General features: G+C 46.7%; 2 protein-coding genes across 7 annotated transcripts; both read left to right on the forward strand.

Annotated features, from left to right (window-relative positions):
• Positions 1-251: 251 nt before the first annotated feature.
• LOC149744757 (thialysine N-epsilon-acetyltransferase) lies at positions 252-2,345 on the forward strand. 3 transcript variants are annotated; one of them, XM_089900440.1, is made up of 7 exons: positions 252-424; positions 585-636; positions 773-856; positions 956-1,057; positions 1,200-1,240; positions 1,374-1,485; positions 1,570-2,345. In XM_089900440.1, the coding sequence occupies exons 1-7, from the start codon at positions 359-361 to the stop codon at positions 1,617-1,619; spliced, it is 507 nt and encodes a 168-aa protein (XP_089756566.1). In that variant the 5' UTR covers positions 252-358; the 3' UTR covers positions 1,620-2,345. The 3 variants fall into 3 exon arrangements, with proteins under 3 accessions (XP_089756566.1, XP_089756567.1, XP_089756565.1); XM_089900441.1 differs by having other exon boundaries at positions 1,347-2,345; XM_089900439.1 differs by having other exon boundaries at positions 1,374-2,345.
• A 7,295-nt stretch (positions 2,346-9,640) lies between these two features.
• On the forward strand, positions 9,641-23,857 carry LOC149744758 (RNA-binding protein FXR2). 4 transcript variants are annotated; one of them, XM_089900422.1, is made up of 17 exons: positions 9,641-9,665; positions 16,473-16,525; positions 16,859-16,952; positions 17,355-17,426; positions 17,539-17,687; positions 17,930-18,023; positions 18,499-18,615; positions 19,971-20,141; positions 20,345-20,423; positions 20,757-20,866; positions 21,103-21,189; positions 21,491-21,713; positions 21,913-22,110; positions 22,203-22,403; positions 22,498-22,593; positions 22,739-22,839; positions 23,157-23,857. In XM_089900422.1, the coding sequence occupies exons 4-17, from the start codon at positions 17,412-17,414 to the stop codon at positions 23,250-23,252; spliced, it is 1,737 nt and encodes a 578-aa protein (XP_089756548.1). In that variant the 5' UTR covers positions 9,641-9,665; positions 16,473-16,525; positions 16,859-16,952; positions 17,355-17,411; the 3' UTR covers positions 23,253-23,857. The 4 variants fall into 4 exon arrangements, with proteins under 4 accessions (XP_089756548.1, XP_089756546.1, XP_089756545.1 ...); XM_089900419.1 differs by lacking the exon at positions 9,641-9,665 and adding an exon at positions 9,849-10,261; XM_089900420.1 differs by lacking the exons at positions 9,641-9,665; positions 22,739-22,839 and adding an exon at positions 9,847-10,261 and having other exon boundaries at positions 23,157-23,243.
• Positions 23,858-24,178: the final 321 nt, after the last annotated feature.

Raw genomic sequence — 24,178 nt, forward strand, 5'->3', positions numbered from 1 at the left:
GTCAAGAGACCCGGCCATAGGGGCAGAGCTGGAAGGGGGGGGGGGGGTGCGCGGGGGGCGGGGACATGCCTGCTCTGCAAGCTGATTGGCTGGCAGGTGCGCGCTGTAGGGGCCCGAAATTAGGGGCTACCAGGCCGTGCGGACCGCTAGTCCCACCACTCTCTCCGCCCTGCGGCAGCCGGAATCGGGCTTCTGCTTCCCAGCCCGCGGCGCCCCCACCACCTCGCTCCCCACCACTCCCCCGGCTTTCCGGGATCCGAATTTGGAGGCCCCTTAAAGGGTCCCCGTTGCTCTTCGCCCGGTCTTGCAGAACGGAAGTGGGGATCCTGGACTTCGGTTCCAGACGGTGGAGATCGGGATGGTTTCCGTGCTGATCCGAGAAGCCAAGGAGGGAGACTGTGGAAATATCCTGAGGCTGATTCGGGTGAGGGCTGCGGGCCGGAAACCGGGGTCCCAGAGCGGCGCTGCTGGAGTGGGGACGGGAAGGAGGAGGTGGGAGCAGAGGGAGGAGCGCGCCCAGGGCTCCTGCTTAGGGAGCAGTGAGGCCCTCCTGCCTTAATCTAGCCTCTGTCCGCACGCTGTAGGAACTTGCTGAGTACGAGAAACTCTCAGACCAGGTGAAGATCAGTGAAGAAGGTATGGGCCCAACACCTGAGTCCTGACGGAGGCTGGGGTGGAAGTGACGGATGGGTTCCCCAGGCAGTAACTCCAGACTGGGCACACACCCAGGCCTTCTTTCTCTATCTCTTTGTCACAACTCCGATCTCTGCAGCCCTGAGAGCAGATGGCTTTGGAGAGAATCCTTTCTATCACTGTTTGGTGGCAGAGATTCTTCCTGCCCCCGGGGAGCCACAGGGTAAGAGCAGCCTGATCTCGGAGGTGCCCTCTCCAGTCAGCCTCAAAGGTCTCTCCCCCAGGTGCCCAGCGGCCTGACCCTTCTTCTTTTCTCTCTCAGGGCCCTGTGTGGTGGGCTATGGGCTATACTACTTCATCTACAGCACATGGAAGGGACGAAACATTTATCTGGAAGACATCTACGTGAAGCCAGAGTATCGGGGTACTGGGCAGAGGCCGGGATGGGAGAAAAGCAGCCCATAGACTGGACCACCATCCCTTGCCTCTTAATCCTAGCCTATGGTCTTTTCTGGTCCCCTTCAACTCAGACGATCCCTCTTTTTGCCTTTTTCTCCCCACATCAGGTCAGGGGATTGGCTCCAAAATAATCAAAAAAGTGGCTGAGGTGAGGAGAGGGATGGGGCTACAAGCTGGGCCCTGGCAAAGCAAAGCTGTATGGGAGGCACCTGGGTTGAATGGAGGGCGAGTAAGTCTTTTCCTTTTTGACCCAGGAAAGTGAGTGGTGTCTTCTCCCACAGGTGGCCCTGGATAAGGGCTGCTCCCAGCTCCGCCTGGCAGTCCTAGACTGGAACAAGGGGGCTATGGACTTGTATAAGGCCCTAGGAGCCCAAGATCTGACGGAAGCTGAAGGTTGGCACTGCTTTCGCTTTGAAGGAGAGGCGATGAGGGAGTTGGCAGGAAAGTGATGCCATCCCTTGGGGATCTCTATTTCAGCTTCTTCATCCCCACCAGCTCAAGCAGTCCTCAGAGACTGCCTCCACTGACCAAGGCCTCCCTGAAGGAAGGGAAGGAGGGTTGGAAGTGAATATTCCCAGATGGAAAGAACAGAGGTGAGGAAGAGGCAAGGCTTCCCACCTCCTTGTTAAGGGTGAAAAATAAATGAGAATTCCCATGTGTTGATGTGGTGTTGGGTGGAGGAATTGAGGATGTGACAAGCTTCAGCTATTACGACCCTTCCTCAGTGTTTTCTGGTCAGTGGATGTTGCTCCTGGGGATAAAAGTGGGCCTAAGATGACTTTCACCCACAATGGACCAGAGTATTGACTCTGGCCTCTAGCATACATATCAGGCTTGTTGGTCGGGTTTGGGACCCAGACAAAGGCCTCCAGTGTCTGGACTGGACTGTGTAGAATCCGAGACTGAGGCAGGCCCACCGACTCAACAGATGGAGCAGGCTGCCACCTGGTGGTGGCATTTTAGGGACACTGGGAAGGACCACTGGCCCCAACTTTTCAAAAAATCCGCTCAGCTAGCGAGTGCTTTTTCTTTTTCAAAAGTCACAAAGCCTTTATTTTCAGTTCAGCAGAACCAAAACAAACCTTTAGGACGCATGGAGACAAGAAGGGAAACAGGTTCATTTCCTACTTTCATAATATTTCGTAATGCAGGTTTGTTGTAGAGAAGTTTGAAGGGACATATAAAAATAAAATCCATAGCCTTACTTACATCTCTACTCTTAACCCTTTGGTATTGATTCTTTAGATTTTTTCAATGTACATGTATACATATAATTAGTTAAGTGTGTGTGGATTTATGGGATCAACTCTTTTGCAACCTGTTTTTTCATTTAACAATAAATCAGAAACATCTGCCAAAGTTATTAAACACATCATCACTTTCAGTGGTGACATATTATTCCTTTTGTGGAGGAACCATTTGTTAAATGGTCATAATTTAGACACTGAAAGTGGACAACAAGGTAACATACATGTGTAAATTGTAAAAAACAGGATCAACGGAGTCTAGAGAGTTGAAGATCCATCTTAAAATTCAAAATTTTTAAAAAATACAATTCAGCCAAACAACACTTCAAATGCCCAAATTCTTCCAGAGTGGTGCCAATTTTGGGCCCTTAAAACGAGTTTACAACAGATGGGCCTTTAGGACAAACTTGATTGAGAAATAATGAAGCTTGTCAGCCCCTTCCACAGATGGGAGCCAGAAGAATCCAGTTTCATGCCCTTGGCTCATCTAATCTGGCAGGGATGAATATCTTTTTAACATGAACAAGTTATCTTTTGATGGCACTTTTTAAACTTAACTCAGAATGAATTATTTCTGAAAGGACACACAAACAAGCAGAGAGTGGTTGCTTCCAGGGAGAGGAACTGGGTGTCCAGGTAACGGAAGGAAGGGGACTCTTCCCCATACCACTTTGATCTTCTGAATTTTGTGCCTCGCCCATGTAGTACTTCAGAAAAATGAATAAATAAAACTTTAAATGCTAATGCAGAAGAAAAGAGTATGAACTAGGGGGGCTTCCCTGGTGGCGCAGTGGTTAAGAATCTGCCTGCCAATGCAGGGGACATGGGTTCGAGCCCTGGTCTGGGAAGATCCCACATACTGCGGAGCGACTATGCGCGTCTCACCGCAACTAGAGAAAGCCCTCGCACAGAAACGAAGACCCAACACAGCCAAAACTAAATAAATAAATAAATAAGAGTATGAACTAGGAAACTTAGTATTTCCAAAATGTATCTGGCCCCCGTCCTGTTTTGTCTTTGCTTTTCGGAGTTTACACTTGTTTTTTGTTATTCGCTCCTCCTGACCCAGATCTTACCAGTTTTCATAGGGTGTCTTTGCACCCCAGCATTCATTCTGCAGCCACCCCATGGCCTCCCACCCACTCATCCCTTCATTAACCTCCTGTAGGGTGATTCTATTAAGTGCTGGGGCTGACTAGTATAGAGTGAAAATCACCTGGGTTCTGGCCATTCCAGGGAGAACAGAGGGGAGGGCATTTAGGGGGAAGGATTTTTAAAGAAAGAATAGAGAAAAATATCTCTCAAATCTGTCCACATCCCTAACCCCACTCCCACTATCACCTCTCTTTGAAAATTGCTATAACCTCCTAACTGATCTCCCAGCCTCCTTCTGTAACTACCCCCTTCCATGGGGTTATTTTTTTTTTAATCATAGATATACAGTATACTATTTAAAGTGTCAAATATCTCTACAAGACCTATATAAGAAAACAGTAGTCTCCCATTTCCCCTAACTCTTCAGAGTCAATCATGTTCAATTGAGTTTTTAAATTGTATTGTTATGGGGGGGGTTGTATTCACCTTCATATTTCAAATTCAAAATGGCATACAGATATTGCTACTTTTTTTTTTTTTTTTTTGGCCGCATTGGGTCTTCGTTGCTGCACACGGGCTTTCTCTAGTTGCGGCGAATGGAAGCTACTCTTCGTTGCGGGGCGCAGGCTTCTCATCGCACTGGCTTGTCTTGTTGCGGAGCACGGGCTCTAGGCACGTGGGCTTCAGTAGTTGTGGCACACGGGCTTAGTTGCTCTGAGGATGTGGGATCTTCCCGGACCAGGGTTCAAACCCGTGTCCCCTAGCATTGGCAGGCGGATTCTTAACCACTACACCACCAGGGAAGTCCAGATATTGCTACTTCTTGATGTTTCTGTTTCGAGCACTAGTATTGACCTCCCATTGCTAACCCTCTTTTCCAACCCCTCTTTCACCCCATCCCTACTTCCCATGCTTCCATCCTTCCAATATTATATCATAACTCTGGATGGATCTGTGTTTCGTGTTTACATGTTATGATTATGCAAATGCTCTTCACAGTTGAGCCATGAGGATTGTTATAGGTGTTTTTCTTTCTTTCTTTTTTAATTAATTAATTTATTTATTTTTGGCTGCGTTGGGTCTTCGTTTCTGTGCGAGGGCTTTCTCTAGTTCCGGCAAGCGGGGGCCACCCTTCATCGCGGTGCGCGGGCCTCTCACTATCGCGGCCTCTCTTGTTGCGGAGCACAAGCTCCAGACGCGCAGGCTCAATAATTGTGGCTCACGGGCCTAGTTGCTCCGCGGCATGTGGGATCTTCCCAGACCAGGGCTCAAACCCGTGTCCCCTGCATTGGCAGGCAGATTCTCAACCACTGCGCCACCAGGGAAGCCCTTCTTTGCTGAATCATTTTTGTTTTCCCTGAAATTAATACTTGTCTTGTCTCCTATATTCATTTGCTTAGTTTTCTGCGTACTCTAATTTATCCCCCAATTCTCCCTTAGTTATGTTAATCTCTTCTTAAGAATATACAAACACGTAAGGAATTTGATCTACTTCATTTTGAAGAACTTTCTCACGGAGCCCTTAGACCTGCTCCAGCACACAGTCTGAACTTTAGGCTGCACTGTTGGAGTCTCCTTTCACATCCATCTTAGGGACCTGTGCCCCGCTCTTGACAGCCTGTTTCCCAGAACCTATGTACTCACCTTTCTCGGTTTACTTTGATGGAGCTTCTTGAGAAAGGATGCCTGGGAGGTAAATTTGTTGGAACCTTACAAGTCTGAAAATGTCTGTTCTACTCTTGTACTTAATTGACAGTGTGGATGGGTATCAAATATTAGATTGGAAGTAATTTACCCTAAGAATTTTGAAGGCATTTCTCCATTGTCTTCAAGCTTCAGAAACTGAAAGTTTGCTGTATTGCTGTTCAGAAACCTGAAATTTTTCTTATTCTGAATCCTATGTATGAAGCTTATTTTTATTTTCCTTCCCTCTTTCCCCAACCACAGCTTTTAGGATCATCTCTTTATCCTAGCATTCTGAAATCTTCCATGGAAATGTCTTAGTGTTTTCTCAGTGGGTCTTTGCAATCTGGAAACTCATGTTCTTCAGTTATGGAAACATTTAAAATTATTATTATTTTTTTTTGGATGATTTTCTCCCTCCATTATCTCTGTGATCTCTTTCTGGAACTTTTGTTGTTATTCAGATGTTGAATCCCATGAACTAATCCTATAATTAAAAACAAATTTTTTTCTTTCCTTTTTCCCCCATCTCCTTCATTTTCTGGCTCTACTTTCTGGGAGATTAATTTCTATTTTCCAACCCTTCTACTGAAATTTTTTAATTCCCCTAATTGATTTTATTTATTTATTTTTCTTCCAGTTTTAATGAGATATAATCGACATACGGCACTGTATAAGTTTAAGGTGTGCAGCATAATGATTTGATTTACATACATCATGAAGTGATTATCACAAGTTTAGTGAACATCTATCATCTCATACAGTTACAAAATTAAAGAAATAAAAAATTTTTTGTGATGAGAACTTAACAACTTTCATATATAACGTACAGCAATGTTAATTATTTTTATCATGTTGTACATTACATACCTCCTTCTACTGAATTTTTATTTTTGCTCTCATGTTTTTAATTTCTAAGAACTCTCTTTTATTCTCTGCATTTTAAAAACATTCTGTTTTTGTTTCATGGATATATGTTCTTTTCTTATCTGAGAATATCCATCATAGGTTTTTTAAAAAATGTTTTTCTCCTTGTGTAGTCTGTATTTCTTCTAAACTTTTCTTTCTTTCTTTGTTTTGGCCTCCGTCTTTCATTTTAAAGTCTTTCCTCAAATGTCTGGTAATCCTCAGTTGTCTGCTCATATTTAAGATCAGGACACTAAGGTACTGATTGAAAACTGTGAGTGTGTCTGTATGGGATGTAGGGAGGCATGTGGACCGTGAACTTTACTATAGGGTGAGCCATGAGGCCATTTCCTTGAGGAACCCCTGATGTCAGTACCATTAGGTCTTTTTCCTTGTCTGGTTAGATTTCCCAGAGAAGATGCTTCCAAACTCCTGCCTGGAGGGTGTAAGCCTGGTTGTAGGTAATCTCAGAGCTGGGTGAAGAGGGAGTCTGAGGCAAGTCTCAACATTCAATTTGTAAACTTTCATTTGATCCCCATTTTCAGTATCTATCTAGCCATCCATCTATCAATCTATCCATCTTTCTAACTTCCTCTCTCAATCTCTCTGTGTATTTAGAACTCCTAAGGCAGGACTATCCTGGCGGTCCAGTGGTTAAGACTCCGTGCTTCCACGGCACGGTGCATGGGTTTGATCCCTGGTCCAGGAACTAAGATCCCACATGCCATGCGGTGCCGCCAAAAAAAAACCAAAAGAAGTCCTAAGGCAAGCTGGGGCATTCTGTTGACACATTCTGTATAGTCCAGCTAGAGTAATTTCACCTAAAGGCAAGTTGGCTGAAAATTCAGTCACAGCTCCCACTGCTGTCAGCACAAAGTCCAAACTTCTGGCTAATCCCTCCAGGCTCTGGCCCAAACCTCCATTATCTGAAACATTATTCCAGCCTTTTTTCCCCAGCAAGTCAGTTCTGACCATGTTAGACTCTTTCCAGTACCTCAAATGCAGTGTAGTCTCCCCTCTGGGCCTTCTGTACATGCCATTTTCCCATCTGAAATGCTGTTCCCCCTTTTCCCACTCTCATCCTTGGCCTGAATGAACAATGACTAGAGCAGATGAAAAAGTGCAAAAGTCAAATCTGAGAGGACTGTTGCTGCCAGAGGTTTGGAAATTGATGATGGTGCCATTTCCAAGACAAAATTCAGCCACTCCTGTTGCTTAAGGGTCCAAACCCAAACTTTTTAGTCTGACAGCCAGCACTCCTGATAATCTGTCCCACTTAATTTCTCTAATTCTCCCTCCCTACTCCTTATCAGAATCACTGCTGATAGTCTAGTCCCTTTTATTATTTCTGCTACCCTCCTTACTGATGTTCCTTCTCAGGCACGCTTGAAGGCACCTCTTCTTCTGCCAGCCCTTTATTTATTTATTTGTATCTTTGTTTAATTTTTGGACATGCTGCACGGCATGTGGGATCTTAGTTCCCCAACCAGGCATCCAACCGGTACCCTGCAGTGGAAGCATGGAGTTCTAACCACTGGACCACCAGGGAATTCCCTGCCAGCCCTTTAAATACTGTTGTAGTTGAGAGTTTTATCATGGACCCAATCCATTTCTAAGTCACTTTTCTTTAGACATTTAATTTTCTCTTATAGCTTTAACTATGTCTAATATGCTGATAATTCTCACATTCACCTCTCTAGCCCAGATGTCTCCTGGGCTACACACTTGTGTGTCCATTGACCTACAGGACATTGGTTCCTTCAGTTAATATTTGCCGTGCCAGGAACTGTGCTAAGTACTGGGTATACAATGCTGGGGACAAACAGACCTGGAACCCAGTCTCTGATCTCATAGGGCTTACTTATAGTGTGATGGCAGAAGACAGATGCTGGATAAATGATTAAAATTACAACCATGATGTGTGCCACAAAGGAGTATAGGATGCTTTGGCAGTGTGAGGCAGTGGACCTAAACCAGTGTGGGCATAATGGAAGGCTAATGAAATTATATTTAAATTGGGATCTGAAAGAGAAGTTTGTTGAAGACAAAGGAACATGACCACCTGGATGGTAGACCCTCAAACTCAAAGAGCAAAATCAAACTCATTGAACTCATCAACTTCTCCTCCAAAACTTTTTCTCGTATGTTCTCTCTTCCATGACTGGCATCACCATGCACTCAGCAATCCAAGGTAGAAATCTGTGTTCCTCCCACTTCTTCACGGACTCCACCCCATCCTTATCACCAATTCTTGTTGATTCTATTGCAAATTTAACAGGCTCAAATCAACTTGTACCTCTGTTGCCCACAGCCCTAATCCAAGGCATTCCTCAGCATCTTTCTCACCTGCAACAGCTCCTCACAGCTCTCACTGCCTTCTGGAATGCCCTTTCTCTTTAATCTATTCCCCACAGTTGTAAAACATAAATATTATTACATTACACTACTGCTTTAAATCTTTCAGTGGCTCTCCAGTATTGATAAAGTGAAGACAATTTTCCTTAACCTAATTTACAAGTCCTTTGCAGTCTAGCTTCCCTACCTCAAGCCAAACGCTATTTGAACTAGTTGTGGTTCCCCAAAGGACATGTTCTTTCTGCTTCTCTGCACCATTGTAGTCCTTGTTCTCTCAAGAATACTCTTACTGCACGTTTCCTCTAGCAAATGCCTATTTATCCCTCAAATCTCAATTTGCATCACCTCCCCTGCAGTAGTCTTTCCCTATCACTCTGAAGAACAACTGACCATTGTTTGTCTCCTTGGGATTCCCTCAAAACTTAGTCCTTATCTTTATCCCATGTTCAAATGAACTCCATGCACTTACTTGCTTAAATGTGTTTGTCTGCTCCTTCCCCAATATATTATAAAATCCTTGTTTTGGGGACATCTTGTCTTTGTACCCTTACCACCTACCACAGTGGATAGAACACAGTGAGGGCTAAATAAATATTTGCTAAATGATTACTGCACAACACATGATCCTAATTTCTTGGCTATTTTATTCACTTCCACCGAAATTTCTCACTTATCTTAGTTTACGAATCCTAAGTTTCCCCTCTACTATCCTTTCTCCGTAACAATTTTTCCTCTTTTGAATTTTCTCCGCATTTAGATATCCAATCTTGTGCTAAGTTGCATTTGCCTTTCGGTACTGCCTTGAAATCTTTCTTTTACCTTTCTTTGTATGCATGATCAGAATCTTCTCAAGGCAAGAACGTGACTCTTAAACCGCATCGTGCAGAGATACAGAGGCTCAGAAGAATCCAGTCCGCCTTGTGGACTGTAAAGCCCAACGCACGCGCACCAGGCCCTTTTTTTTTTTTCCTTTCGACAACTCCTTTTTTTTTTTTTTTCCTTCGGAGCGTGCGCACCAAGAAAGACAAAGGTGGGGAAAGTGACCAAGCAATCATTCAGGCGCATGCCCATCCCTAACTTGTACAAGCCTGGTGGAGCGCACCGTGGTGAAGTGGGTGTGGTCTGACCAGGAGCATCAGAAGTCCAATCCGATTGAGTGAGCTCCGTCCCTCCCTCCCCATGATTGGTTAGCTCTCAGTGTTGTGGGGTGGGAAAAGGAAGAGACAGGGGCCGTGGAGAGATGGGGTGGCGAGGAAAAAGAACCAGTCTGGTTCTGCGCAAGCGCAAGTAAGCGACCAGGAGGGGGCGTGAGAGAGTGAAGAGGAGTGTGGAAGCCCTGATGCGCTGGCCAGCGCGAGCTGGGTCGCCAGCCTTGACGCCTGCGCCTTGGCCCTCAGGGCCCGCGCGCGGCGGGCGGGTGCCCGGTGCGCCTGCGCAGTAGGCGGTGGCGGCAGGGGGAGGTGGAGGCCGTGGAGCGGCATCGGCAGCAGCGGGTCCCGGGACTGAGGCAGCAGCGGGGGCAGCGGCGGGCGGAAGCTGAGGTGACGAAGGCAGCGGCGGCGGCGGCGGCCGTTTCCCTCACGGTGGCGGAGACCAAGGCGGCGGCGGCGGACGGGGAGCGGCCCGGCCCCGGCCCCCTGCTCGTTGGCTGTGGCAGGGCCGCCGTGGGGCCGGCCCGGCTCCCGCCCCCCGCGGCTCCCCCTCCGGCTCCTCCTCCGGGGAGACGCCGGGGACCTGGCCTGGCCCGTACTCAGAGCGCTGCTGCAGCCGCCGCCGGGGGGGTCGGAGGCGGTGGCGGCGCCATGGGCGGCCTGGCCTCTGGGGGGGATGTGGAGCCGGGACTGCCGGTCGAGGTGCGCGGCTCCAACGGGGCCTTCTACAAGGTGAGGCGGCGCGCCGGCCGGGGACGCGGTCTTCAGCCCCCTCCCTCCAGCCAGAGCAGGGAAGAGTGGGGCGGGATCGATATTCTGGAGCTAAGCCCTGACCCTTAGAACCTTAGACCCACGCTCCCACCCGCGGCCCTCCTGGGGGGAGACCTCTATAAGTTAACCCCTTCCTCTTATTTTTGGCCCCTCTATTACACCTGCTTTTACCCGCATCTCCGGGATTGAGCATCAGGGCATTATTGTTCTTGGTTCAGCTCCCCCCACCAACCCCCCAGAAGAGACCCCATTTACCCAGCGTCTCGTTGACTTTTCCTGTCTCTAGTAGAAGACCTACCTTGGATCTGAATCACGTCTTCCCCACAGTCCAAGCACATGGAGAATTCTCTTTATTCTTCCCTGTTACCCCCTTGGGAAGGCCGTCCCATATTAGATCTTTTCATCTTCCTCGGAGAGGCCTCTGCTTACTGGCTCTGGAAGACTCACCCCACTTTCATCTTATATTTCTGTTCCCACCCCAAGGAGATACGGTCAGAATCTGTTTATGACATTTAGTATCTTTGACCTCAGGAACTCTGTGCTGTACCAGTCTAGTTGCCTCATAGCCATAAGGTGGCATCTTTTCTCAAGTCTCTCGCCCCACCCCTTTATTCCAGGACTAGCTGGTTTACTGTTCTACCCAGGGATGGTTTTGTATTTGTCATCTCACTTTGACCTCATACATTTAGATCATTCATACAGTTTCTTCATCTTGAGGAGTGTAAGCTTCATATCCCTGATCTCTAAAAGGGGATCTCACAAGGATTCCCTCTGTTTATCTCCTTCTTAAGGATTTCCACTTCTAGAAGACTTTTTGGCCAACTCGCCCAGTTTGGGAATCCACTAGCCTTTTTTTTAAAGGAGAAGGAGACTATCTTTAAAAGATCCTTGTTTACTTCAGCTCCCCCGTTGCCCAGGATTGGGTTTTTTAGAACTCCTTTTATTACCACCTTTTAAAGCTGTTCCAAATCTTATTTTTTAGGACATTTTTTTCCCATTTAGATTAAGCCAGAGGGAGACCCCTCTTGCCTCTCAGGAATTTTTCTTTATGTGACTGTTGTTATTTTGAACCTCTTTGGACTTTATGCCTGGAATTGCCTCAGAGACTTTCCCGATTCCTGTCTTCTCTCATATTACCCTGAGGAGCAAGAGCAGAGTTATCTTATCATAACATTACTTGTGAGGAGAAGAACCCCCTTTCCTTCACTTCCCCTCAAGCCTTTCCTCCCATAATAGACCCCTCCACCTTCGTGCCCTTGGAAATGACTTTCTCGAACTCCTTCCCTGTGAAATCATATCTTGCTATAACTGGAAAGGGTCTCATATTTGCCCTTGGAGTAGGTTTCTGCCCCAACTTCGATTGATAAGTTCAGTGTAGTCATTTTTGACCCATTCTAAATGCCTATTCATTTCTGCCTTACTTCCCTCACCAGATTTCTTTATATTCTTCAGTGCCTGTGGGTACCCACATCTATCTTAACTTAACCTCTCAATATAAACCTTTAGCTTTTTTTCCTAATATTTCTGTGTAATCCCCAGAAACTACCTATTCCATTACCCAGCTAAGATGGAAGAAGGAAGCTCCCAGCTGATCCCTTCTGTCATTTTTTTCTGCATACTTTCCTAACTCATGGGACTTTTTCTTCTAGCCTCCCTCCATAGCATTTCTGTTTTCTTTGGCAAAGTCTCTTAATTCCTTTCTGATTCTGATAGAGTGCATTTGTCTCTTATATCCTTTCTCCCCAAACTTGCATTACCTTTGTTGAAATACCTTTCCTCATAAGATTTTAGCCTCATTTCCCACAGTATCTTGTCCTTCATCTGGGTCCTTCCCATCCCTAAGAAAAGTGATTCTTAAACTGAGCCTGAGATCAAGATGTGATGTTTGCATTTGTTCTAGGAAGCATGGGAGTCAGACACAGCTGGGAAAGATTGGTATCCAGTTCAAATTAGCTGTGTGAGACTGCTGGGAAGGGACATGTTTCCCTTTCCACATATAAGTGTCCAACAGAAAATGTGTCTCTGGATCTTTCTCTTTTCTCCTGTGGGCTATGGCAGTGATAGACTTGATTGAGGGAATTGGGGCTAGGATGCTTTGAATCAGAGAATAGAGTTTGGACTTGAGCTGAAAGCCAGGTAATGTGGATTTTGTGTCCTGGCCACTTTAGCATTTTCTGCCCTATGCCTCAGTTGAAAACAACAGTAAATCCTTAAATTCAGACTAATCTTTCTTCAACGTTCAGTGCCATATAGATACTTACCCAATCTGTCCTTGCTGCTGATTTAATATTCATGACTCAGCAAACTTCAGTGTGGTTCAAGGAGTGTTTACATTGCTTCTAGAACTATAAATTTGGGAAGGTTCCTTTCATCCCTCTCAGAATTGGGTCCTAGTGTTGTTGATCTTCTTCCAGGATAGAACTGCAAATGTCAGATCTGGGATCTAAGTTATCTTTTAGCTATCCCATCAGCTCTTCCTTTTCTGTCAGAACTTAATGTGTTTTGTTCTTTAAGCGGTGCTCTCCCGAATGAAATATCTGTTCACCTTCCAGGGCACAGTCATCCAACTTTCCAGACCTTACCTGGATATCCCAATTCCAATTCCTTTTTAAGGAGTATGGCATCCTCACCTTCAACACGTGATTTTTATCCAGACCCTTCCTGATTTTCTTCTAGAACTCCCTCCTTTATTTTGAGAACCCAGGACTAGAAGATAGGTTGAAGGTGGGACCTAATTTTGTATCTTATAATTTAAGCAAAGTGAAGTACTTAGGAACCTAGGGCTCTCACTTCCTCTGTCCAGTCCTAGGCTCTATAAGCCAAAGCTCCATATGCCCTGGCCATTGAATTGAATTGAGTTATCCTTTGGATGTAGGTAGCCTTCTAGAGATTCACTCAACTGCTCTTGCCCTCCTCTGCTTATCTTCTCAGTGAGCATGGACTGAGCAGAACTAGGAGCTCACTTTATGCCACTGGTATTTTTGGAGGAAAAAAACTGGGGTAATGTGGGTGGAATTAAGGAGCAGAGACTGACTTGGAATATGAAGTTGAGGAGAAAGCTTGTTTTGGAGAATCTTTGAAGGAAAAGGACCCTAGAAGTATAAGAATGAGTGACAGTTTAGTTGAACTGCTGAGTTATGTGAGGGAAAACTCCATTCTGAGCTTTGCATTTCTGCCTTGGGATCATGGTAGCTGGAAAAACCAGGGTAATGTTGCTACCTCTGCCTGAGGGCCAACCCTGACATGTTGGAGGAGAATTGGATTAGAGCTTTAGACATATCCTTTGTGAATGAGTGTATCTAGGAGTGGGGATCTCTTCACAAAAGAGGCAGGCAAGTGATTCTCTTCCACTATGTTTTATCTCATCCCTGAAATGTTTTGAAAATAGCTAACTCTCTCTTGATAAACTATTTCTAAAGCTTAGAGATAGACATTTTGGATAAAGAATTGGATAAAGTCAGCTGAAGAGGCTAGATGAAATGTTTAGAGAAATCCTTATAAAGGAAGAAAAGAGGAGGACACTTAAAAAGGAGCTAAGGAAAAAAGAAGAAAAAAAAAAAAAAAAAAGGAGCTAAGGGAAGAACCCAAAAGGGAAGAGAGGGATTTGGGCAAATAGAAGATGTGAGTGGAGAAGAGTAGGAATGGGTATTGATGGAGCTGAATGAAGAGCGGAAAAAATATTACTGAAGGAGGGAATGGCAGAGAAGGCTGAAGCATGGGTAAGTCAGAGGCTAGGCAGTACCAGGAGAACTAATGCCTTGGGCAGAAGTAAAGCTCTAAGTAGTAAGACTCCATAACAAGATCCCTTCCCGAAAGAAGAGAAAGATGGCTGGTATCAAGAGTGACATTTTAGGTTTAGATTTAAGGAAAAAACAGTGTATTAAGTGTTTATGATTGATCAGTTCTCTGAGGTGGGAGTGACACAAGTGTACATTTTTGGTGTTTTCTCTCCCAAACTCATATTTTGTTCCTACCTGCAAAGCTCAGGAATAGTTCTTCGTATTTTTGGAAACCCCTGATTTTTTTAAAAAAATCTAATGAGGCATAATTGACATACAATGAAGTACACCTATTTAAAGCATACAATTTGTTAAGATTTGACATATATATAAAACAAACCATCACCACAATTTCTATCAATCCCAAAAGTCTTCCACTAACCACCAATGCCTTTTGTCATTATGCATTAGTTTGCATTTTCTGATTTTTGACAGAAGCGAAAAGGCAATTCAGTAGAGGAAGGATAGTCTTTCAACACATTGTGCTCAAAGAACTGCACATTCATAGGTTAAAAATGAAGTTTGGGGCTTCCCTGGTGGCGCAGTGGTTGAGAGTCCGCCTGCCGATGCAGGGGACACGGGTTTGTGCCCCAGTCCGGGAAGATCCCACATGCCGCGGAGAGGCTGGGCCCGTGGGCCATGGCCGCTGGGCCTGCGCGTCCAGAGCCTGTGCTCTGCAGCGGGAGAGGCCACAGCAGTGAGAGGCCCGCGTACGGCAAAAAAAAAAAAAAAAAAAAAAAGTTTGATTGTATCTGGCACCATATACAGAATTTAACTCAAAATGGATCATTGACCTAAATGTAAAATAAAAACTATAAAACTCTAGACAAAGACATTAGGTAAAGATCTCTTAGATATAAAACCAAAAGCTCAGATACAGAATAAGTTGAAAAATTGGACTTTATCAAAATTAGCAATCCCTAATTTTGAGTATGTGAAAAACAGGAGAGAAGGTAGGAAAATTGGGAGCACAGGATTGAACGCATAGCTTTGGCTTGCTCAGTGAAGACATAGAAAATAGGTGGGGAATTCCCTGGCGGTCCAGTGGTTAGGGCTCAGAGCTTTCACTGCCTTGACCAAAAAAAGAGAGAGAAAATAGGAGGTAGACCAGCGATTCCAGCTATTCAGTCATCCCTGTTCCTCTCCCTTGTCTTCATCTCAAGTTTGGGGTCTTATACAAATTTTATTACTCTTTTCAAATTCTTAGCAGTGTCCTAGTCTAGCATTTAGAAATCTCACATCTTTTATTTATTTATTGGGCCGCACCGCTCAGCTCGCAGGATTGCAGGATCGTAGTTCCTGACCAGGGGTTGAACCCTGGCCCATGGCAGTGAAAGTCCTAACCACTGGACCATCAGGGAATTCCCTCACATCTTTTATTTTATTTTATTTTATTTTTATTTTTATTTTTTGGGGTACGCGGGCCTCTCACTGTTGTGGCCTCTCCCGTTGCGGAGCACAGGCTCTGGACGTGCAGGCTCAGTGGCCATGGCTCATAGGCCCAGCCGCTCCGCGGCATGTGGGATCTTCCCGGACCAGGGCACGAACCCATGTCGCATGCATCGGCAGGCGGACTCTCAACCACTGCGCCACCAGGGAAGCCCCCTCACATCTTTTAAATCCTAATTTTTCCTTCCATAAATTGTGTTTGTTTCTAATTTCTCCAGTGTTCTGATTATTTTCTTACGACCCAGGCATCAAGGCACCAAGTTCGCTCAGGCCTCTTGCTGTATTAGGAGCTAGACCCTTTCTCTCTTGGCAGATCCTGATGTCCTCTAGGTGTTCCAGGACAACCTTACACTGTCTCATGGGATATTCTTAGCTTTGCTTAATGTTGTTGGTATTTTAATTGAACTCTGGCAAGCTGCTCAGCACTGCATGAGGCAGACAGATAGGGAGGCCTCTGTGGGAGCCGTAGGAGACCACTAGTTTCCTAGCTGTTCTGATGCAGGTGATGTTTCTCCCTTCTACTTAATTTCTATCTCATCTTATTTCTGGATTTTGCAACATTTCTTTCCCTGCCAGTATTGTTTCCTTTCTTGCTACCTCAACATTCGTATTCCTTCACCAATACAGCTTTTTCTAGCCCTGTTTTTAGATTGCTTGTGTCCCCATCTAAAACTCTAGTTTAAAAAAAGGAAAAAAAAAAAAAGGAGTTTCTTGGTGGCCCAGTGGTTAGGCCCTCTTGGCTTTCACTGCTGTGGCCCCGGGTTCAAGTCCCTGGTTGGGGAACTGAGATCCCGCAAGCCACAAGGCGCGGGCAAAAAAAAAAGAAAAGAAAAGCAAACAAAAAAACTAGTTTAAGACCCTCTAAAACTGTCTGTTCCCTTGATGGCTGAGGTGGTGGTTGATTGTCTTTTTTTTTTTTTACTTTGTTCTAAAATCCATTCTAGGGCTTTGTGAAGGATGTCCATGAAGACTCTGTCACCATCTTCTTTGAAAACAAGTAAGACCTTGGGAATAGAGAATCCAGCATACTAGGTCCTAGCAGGAGAGTGGAGAAGAGGGGGCGGCTGAGTCCCATGAGGCGTGTATAATAGGTGGGGGAGAGCCAAGGGTTTGGGTGGGCAACTTATATGGATCCCAGGAGAGGAAATGGTGAGAGTGGGGGTCATTTGACTCCATATTTAGATTCTAGCAAGAGATGGAAAGCACCACTATGGAGCAGGGCCTGGAGTTTAACTTGTAATCACCAGGAAAGGTGGAAAATGCCCAGTGGAGGAAGAGACGGGCAGCCACACTCGCCTGAATGCTTTCATGTCACTGTTTTCCCTCGCAGCTGGCAGAGTGAGAGGCAGATTCCTTTTGGGGATGTCCGGCTACCACCTCCAGCTGACTATAATAAGGAGATCACAGAAGGGGATGAAGTGGAGGTAAGGGCCTTGGAGTCCACCTTTTCTAAATGTCCCTTTTCCCAGGATTCTGCATCTCCCTTACCCTGATACCAGTACCCTAGGCTCCTCACTGGTTGGTTCACGCTCCTTCCTCCATCCAGCTAGGCAGCCTGTGGAAGAGTGAAATGCAGCAGTTTTCTGTCCATCATTGCTGTGATCAGTCAAGCTCTCAGGGAGCTTCCTGTTTTCAGGGGATTCACTTTTCTTCCATTTATGATAACAGCATCTAAAATCCAGTGTACTCTGATTTTAATTAGCAGCTCCTTCCTCTAGATTCCTTTATCTTAGTTTAGGATGCCTCCCAAGTGTCTTAATGCTCACTGCATTCTTGATGTTTTTGGCTGGTCCTCAGTATCTCTCTCATTTTCAACTTCTCTTCAGGTTTATTCTCGAGCCAACGAGCAAGAGCCTTGTGGCTGGTGGCTGGCCCGCGTGCGAATGATGAAGGGGGATGTGAGTGATCGGCAGGGCCTCTGGAGAGCTGCTGAAACACGTATTTTAGTCAGAAAGGTGGGAGATAGAGACTCAGGTCATCCACCGCTTCTCCTTTCTTTCCTTCTGCCAGTTCTATGTCATTGAATATGCTGCCTGTGATGCCACTTACAATGAGATTGTCACCCTGGAACGGCTTCGGCCAGTTAATCCCAGTCCCCTTGCAACCAAAGGCAGCTTCTTCAAGGTTACCATGGCTGTGCCTGAGGATCTGAGAGAGGCGTGAGTGTTTGGGATGTCGGGAGTGGGGGGCCCTCTTCTCTGCCCTTGTTTGTCCCAGCCCCCGCTCCCAGTTTCAGTGTTCTGTGTTCCCTAGGCCCTCTAGAGTCCCTTTTGCTCCCAGTTCCTCTGTTTCCTCATCCCTGTTCTTTTACTGCAGTCCTTATTTTTCTCAGTCCCTCTCTCTCTCCCCTTCAACTGTACTCTACACTCTGCCCTCTGAGCACTGTTCTCTTTCTCTGCAGCTGCTCCAATGAAAACGTCCATAAAGAGTTCAAGAAAGCATTGGGAGCAAACTGCATCTTTCTCAACATCACAAATAGTGAGCTCTTCATTCTGGTGAGTTTATTCTGCCTGAATTTCACCTAAGCCCTTTTCCCCTTTTAACTCCTTTGCAAGAAGAGAAGAGCTAAAATGTGCTTATATTTATTTGTCAGAGAGGACTTTATTGCTCCTGACCTCTGTGGACCCAGGTTAGCCCTACCTTTCCTTAGTCTTTCTCATGTATGACCTTAATTTTTTTTTCAACCTGACCATCGTATTCCAGTTTGGGCTGGGTACCCTTCCTTGCATATTTGGACTCTCAAAAACAGACAGTATGATTCTCACCTGCGCTTGCTACTTAAAATCACTTCCCTTAAGCACCCAGTTAGTAGGCCCTTGTGAGACTGACAGTGATTTTTCCTGTTCCTCAACTTTGTTTCTTAACTCCCACCCTTTTCCAGTGACTCAGGCATCCTGATTCCCAGTTCCTGGATCTCCTCTAAAATGTAGTCAGTCAGTTTTAATGACTTTTCCATTGGTTTCTTTGCAGTCAACCACAGAAGCCCCTGTGAAGCGAGCATCCCTGCTGGGTGATATGCATTTCCGAAGCCTGCGCACCAAACTGCTACTCATGTCCCGCAATGAAGAAGCTACCAAGCACCTCGAGGTAAGTTTTGGCTTCAGTTTTTACTGCTGATTGGTATTGTCCTTCTCCCCTCCCACCCCATCCTCCACCCATGCTCTTGTGAACAGACATTAAGGTCTTTCTGGGCCATTAAACCTGGGTCTGCTATTTTATCTCAGACTCCTCCAGATGGCAGAGCTCCATCATGTTTTAGTACAAGCTTTTTTTCTTTTTTTTTTCTTTTTTTTTCAAAGGGACCCTTTGATCAAGTGAAATTTTACTTGAAAGCACAATGCATAAAACAGATCAATCAAAACAGGGTCTAAAAGTGCAAGAGGGTGTGGCTCTTACCTCCACTGGCTGCCCCCAAATTACCTCTGAGAACCAGACTGCTTTGTGGGATATGTTTGGGAACCATTTGTACACTGGAAAGACCACTGGACTTGGAATCAATCCTAAGTCTTGCTTTGTCAAATAATTTGATTTCAGTGAGCTTTTTCTTCTTTAGCTGTGACAATGAGGTAATTGAATGTGAGTGTTTCTACAGGGTCTTTTTGTGTTCTGACATCTTATGATGGTCAGATTCTCTTAGGAATTATACCATCCTAAATGAGGATGGTATATATACACGTGCTTGCACGCACGTGTATGTGTGTATTTGAACATCTGTTTCCTTTTTATCAAGTGAACTGATCTTTTCGGGAGCCTTTGAAAATTCTGGACCATGGTAATCTTTACTTCTCCAGGGATGCTACTCAGGGCACTGCCAGAACCTTTCCCTTTTCCTGCCCTTGTACTCAGGTATCCCTCTAAGGACTGGTTGAGAAATGAAGTGGTAGCATGGTGTACCATAACCTCTTTTTATGCTTTTCTCAACCTGTTGCTTTCTGTTCAACTTTGCAGGTTTTATTTTGGGAGTTGATATTGGTTTGGTTAAGGTAAATAGTTCCTTACACTTGCATTTACCTTGTGAAAAGTCCTTTCTTTCATACCAACTTTATTTAATCCTCTTGTTAGTCTGGGAATAGGGTAGGTCAGGTGTAATCATTTAGCAGATGACAGAACAGAGGCACAGAGAGTATGTTTTGTTTGGGATCACACAACCAGATAGTGTTATAGCCAAATCTGGATCTTTGATGGATCTCAGCCCAGATTCGGCCATCATTACCTCCCCTCCCCACCAAGCCATTGGTATTGGGAAGGTAGGAGTGGAATGAAAAGTTCCTGAATTCTTCACAGGTCCTGGTGGTCAGTGGACTCCCAGGTAGTTCTGGCTTTCTTTCATACAGTCTTTTCTCATTTAAGTTATGCAAAGCATCAGGTATCTGGGACAGGTGTTCTGAGATTTCTCCATGATTCCTGTAGTCCAGTGGTCCAGTGCCTTTTTTTTTTTTCAGACAAGTAAGCAGCTGGCGGCAGCTTTCCAAGAGGAGTTCACAGTGCGAGAGGACCTGATGGGACTAGCAATTGGGACTCATGGTGCCAACATCCAGCAGGCCCGAAAAGTACCTGGGGTGACTGCCATCGAATTGGGTGAAGAGACCTGCACTTTCCGCATCTATGGGGAGGTCAGCAAAAGACAGCTGTTGTCTAGGTCCCTTAGGGGATAGAGAGAAGAGAGTGTGAAACAGAAAGGAAGCCTGTCGTGTTGACCTCCCTCCCTGACTTCGGTGGCACCACATTTTCTCAAAGACAGAGACTGGCAGGAAGATCACTGTTTGAGATCCAGGTGTTCTGTTTTATTAATGACTCCCCACTCCTCTTCTCTTAGACTCCCGAGGCGTGCCGACAGGCCCGGAGCTATCTTGAGTTTTCTGAGGACTCTGTGCAAGTGCCCAGGAACCTGGTTGGTGAGTTGGGGATGAGTATGTGTATAAGAGAATACAGCTGGGGACCAGATGTGAGATGCTCTAAAGTGATTCTGGCTTGGCACCTCCCTGTGAACTTCCAGTTTCACAAGGACAGAGCAAACAGTCTGTAGTAGGAGTGACAAAAATGGGAGAACAGATTTCTAGGGATTGTGATATTTTGTCCTGTGAAAACACATCAGAAGCTTAGAAGCAAGAGAATCATTAAACGGAATCCTTATATAGCAGCTGGAAAACTGTTTATCTTGTCTGTTTTTACTCTTCTTTCTTTCCTTTGAAAAATAAAAAGGCCTAATTCCTCCTTTACCCATTCAGGCAAAGTGATTGGAAAGAACGGGAAAGTGATCCAGGAGATTGTGGATAAATCTGGTGTGGTGAGGGTTCGAGTAGAAGGTGATAATGACAAGAAGAACCCCAGGGAGGAGGTATGGGGCAGCTAACACCTAGAGATTGGTTGCCAGAAGTAGATGGGATTATTCTCCAAGCCATTCCCTTGAGAGATGGGATTTCTAGGGGTTGGGGCTTGGGAACTTTGGTTTTTCCTGGTAGATGTACAGCCCAGAAAGATCCCATTTGGGTGGGCTTCTGTAGGAGACAGGGTGGACTTAAAACTTCATTTGAGTCTCTTTCTAATCCATCTGTCCTTTCCTCTGCTCTCCAGGGAATGGTTCCCTTCATATTTGTTGGCACCCGAGAGAATATCAGCAATGCTCAGGCTCTGCTGGAGTATCACCTCTCCTACCTGCAGGTATCCAAGCCAGAAGCCTGGGAGAGGAGAGATCCATGTGTACAAGGGGACTAAGGATACTGGTGGATAAAGTTAAAAGTGGTGGTTCCCAGTTTGTGTCTCTGAGTAGAATAGAAACCATTAGGTGGAAAATTGGGGCTGTGGAGTTGGAACCCAGAATTTTCCGTTTTAAGCCTTCTTGCATTCCTGAGAGTTCAGATCCATAGGGACAGTCAGGGCAGAGAAGCAGGAAAAAGAGACTGTTCATTGATCTTATACTTATTTCTCCTTCCTTGTTTTCCTCCATCTTCTCCCCAACCAGGAGGTGGAGCAGCTTCGCTTGGAGAGGTTGCAAATTGATGAACAGCTTCGGCAGATTGGGCTGGGCTTTCGCCCTCCTGGGAGTGGGCGGGGCAGCGGTGGCAGCGACAAGGCTGGCTACACCACCGATGAGAGCTCCTCCTCCTCCCTCCACACCACACGAACCTATGGGGGCAGCTACGGGGGCCGGGGCCGGGGCCGGAGGCCAGGCGGTCCTGCCTGTGGTGAGAGGGAGGCGAGCAGTGGTGGGGTGTGTGGGAGGCAGAAGTCTGGGTGGAAGTTTGAGGAAAGGGTGACGGAGAAGATGAAGAAGTGGTTGGCTGGGGGACTTAGGAGTGAGAGCGAGAGTCTTCCAGCCTGGGGACTGGGATGGATCCTGGGGTAGGGTGAGTGACCCTGTTTGAACCCTACTGTGTTCTTCAGGCCCCATCTCAGACCTATCCACAGCTTCTGAGACTGAGTCAGAGAAGAGGGAAGAGCCCAACCGAGCTGGGCCTGGTGACCGGGATCCCCCGACCCGGGGGGAAGAAAGTCGGAGGCGGCCGATTGGGGGCCGGGGTAGGGGACCCCCACCTGCCCCCCGGCCCACCTCAAGATACAACTCTTCATCAATTAGCTCAGGTACCAGAAGCAGACAGCTAGGTTCACGAATGTGGGCCAAAAGGAAAGATGATGGACACCTCACTCCCAACTCCTCTTTTTCCTCTAACCAGTGCTGAAGGACCCAGACAGTAATCCCTACAGCCTACTGGACACATCCGAACCAGAGCCCCCAGTTGATTCAGAGCCTGGGGAACCCCCCCCAGCAAGTGCCAGGCGCCGCCGCTCCCGCCGCCGTCGCACTGATGAAGACAGGACTGTCATGGATGGAGGCCTGGAATCTGACGGGCCCAGCATGACAGAGAATGGCCTGGGTAAGGGGTGTACCTGGATCTGAAAAATCAGAACTGGGCAAGAATTGAGGGATGGGAGATTGATGCACAGCTCTCATTTTCCCCTGCCCCACAGAAGATGAGTCAAGACCCCAGCGTCGTAATCGGAGCCGCCGCCGCCGTAACCGTGGTAACCGGACTGATGGTTCGATCAGTGGAGACCGTCAGCCAGGTCAGCTCACACAGGATGTCAGCAGACTTCCTCAGAGAACAGGATGCCTCCTATCCTGTGAAAGCTAGGGGTTGGGGTTCAGTGGGTGTCTAGGGGCTGGGTACCTGGGTTCCTTCTGAAACTTTTGGTCCTCTGCCTTCCCCAGTGACTGTGGCTGACTATATCTCCCGAGCAAAGTCTCAGAGCCGCCAGCGGCCACCCCTGGAACGCACTAAACCTTCAGAGGATTCTCTTTCAGGACAGAAGGTAGGCAAGCAAGATATAGTTTACCCCACCTCCTTTTTTGTTGTTCTGGGGTAGGGGGCACAAGAAAACTCCCAAAGAAACCTCTCATTAAATTGCAGAGAAGGCATGTCTGATGGAGTTTAGACTGCATTTAGAATAGTGAAAAGTTTGAGTAGAAGAGAATTTGGTTCATATTTTCTGGATCCCAGTAAAAGTGACTACAGGGGACCAGCCTGGAGGTACCTGGAGCATTTAGGTGGTAGGGAATGGCATTACCTGAATTTCTACTGACCTTTTTCTTTCCTTCCTCTCCATTTTCTTTCCCACTCCCCCCTCAGGGTGACTCTGTCAGCAAGCTTCCTAAGGGCCCCTCAGAGAATGGGGAGCTCTCTGCCCCCCTGGAGTTGGGTAGTTTGGTGAATGGGGTTTCATAAACCCTCCAGCCCGCATCCCTCCCTTCTCCATCTCGCTTGCTGCCCAACACCATGGCCCTCACAGGCCCAACTGACCTGCGCTGGAGCTGCTCTTATCTAGGGGGGCGGGGGGTGGCACAGCAGCTTGGGTCCCCCCCCAGCCTCCAGGAGCTAGTGGAGGGGTGTGTAACAGGGTCATACCCCCCTCCCTCTTGTCCACCCTACCCCCAGGGTGAGGGGAGCCTCTCTCCTTCCCCATCAGACTGGATGTGCCTTTATCCTCTAATGCCCCAATCTCTCTCTGAACACCCCCATTCTCCGCCTGTTGGTGCGGGGTGCTCCTTGACCCACCCAGATTGGACAGTTCAGGGGGGCTCCCCTGCTATCCCTCCTCCCGTCCTGTACCCCCCATTTCTGGGGCCTCATCACTGTGGAAGACGGGGATAGTAAGGGTATAAGTGGGTGGGAGGCATGGGGAAGGTTTTGGAGTAGAACCAGGGGTGTGTATGAAGGGGGGTGACAAGGTCCCCCAGGGGAGGGGGGACCAACCTTGTCTGGTGGATGAGAAGGCGTATTTATTTTTCACTGTACAGTATTTAAAAAGAGAATAAAAAAATCCAAATGGCCCTCTGGTTCCTGCACCTTCCTTATGCCCAGTTTGGTCCATCTGTTTGTGTAGGACTGACCTGCCTTGACCCTTGTTTCCTGTATCTCCACACCTAGCTTCTCTGGCATTCCAAAGTTGGTCTACTTCTGGGAATTTCTGACATTCCTAAATTCTCCAGGCCCAGGTACCCTCCTGGTCCAGAGGAGAGTGGCTTGTGCCTTGCCTCTCCCCTCCCCCAGGTTTGCTGGTAGAGGGAGCTGGGCCACTCCTATACCCTGAGTCACATAGGGCTAGGTAGGGCTGCTCAGAGCTGGAGCTGTTCCTGCTAAGAGCTGAGAGC

The sequence above is a fragment of the Delphinapterus leucas genome, chromosome 19, assembly GCF_059928025.1.
Source record: "Delphinapterus leucas isolate spDelLeu-1000000601 "Yukka" chromosome 19, BTC_Dleu_Yukka2, whole genome shotgun sequence".
NCBI lineage: Eukaryota > Metazoa > Chordata > Mammalia > Artiodactyla > Monodontidae > Delphinapterus > Delphinapterus leucas.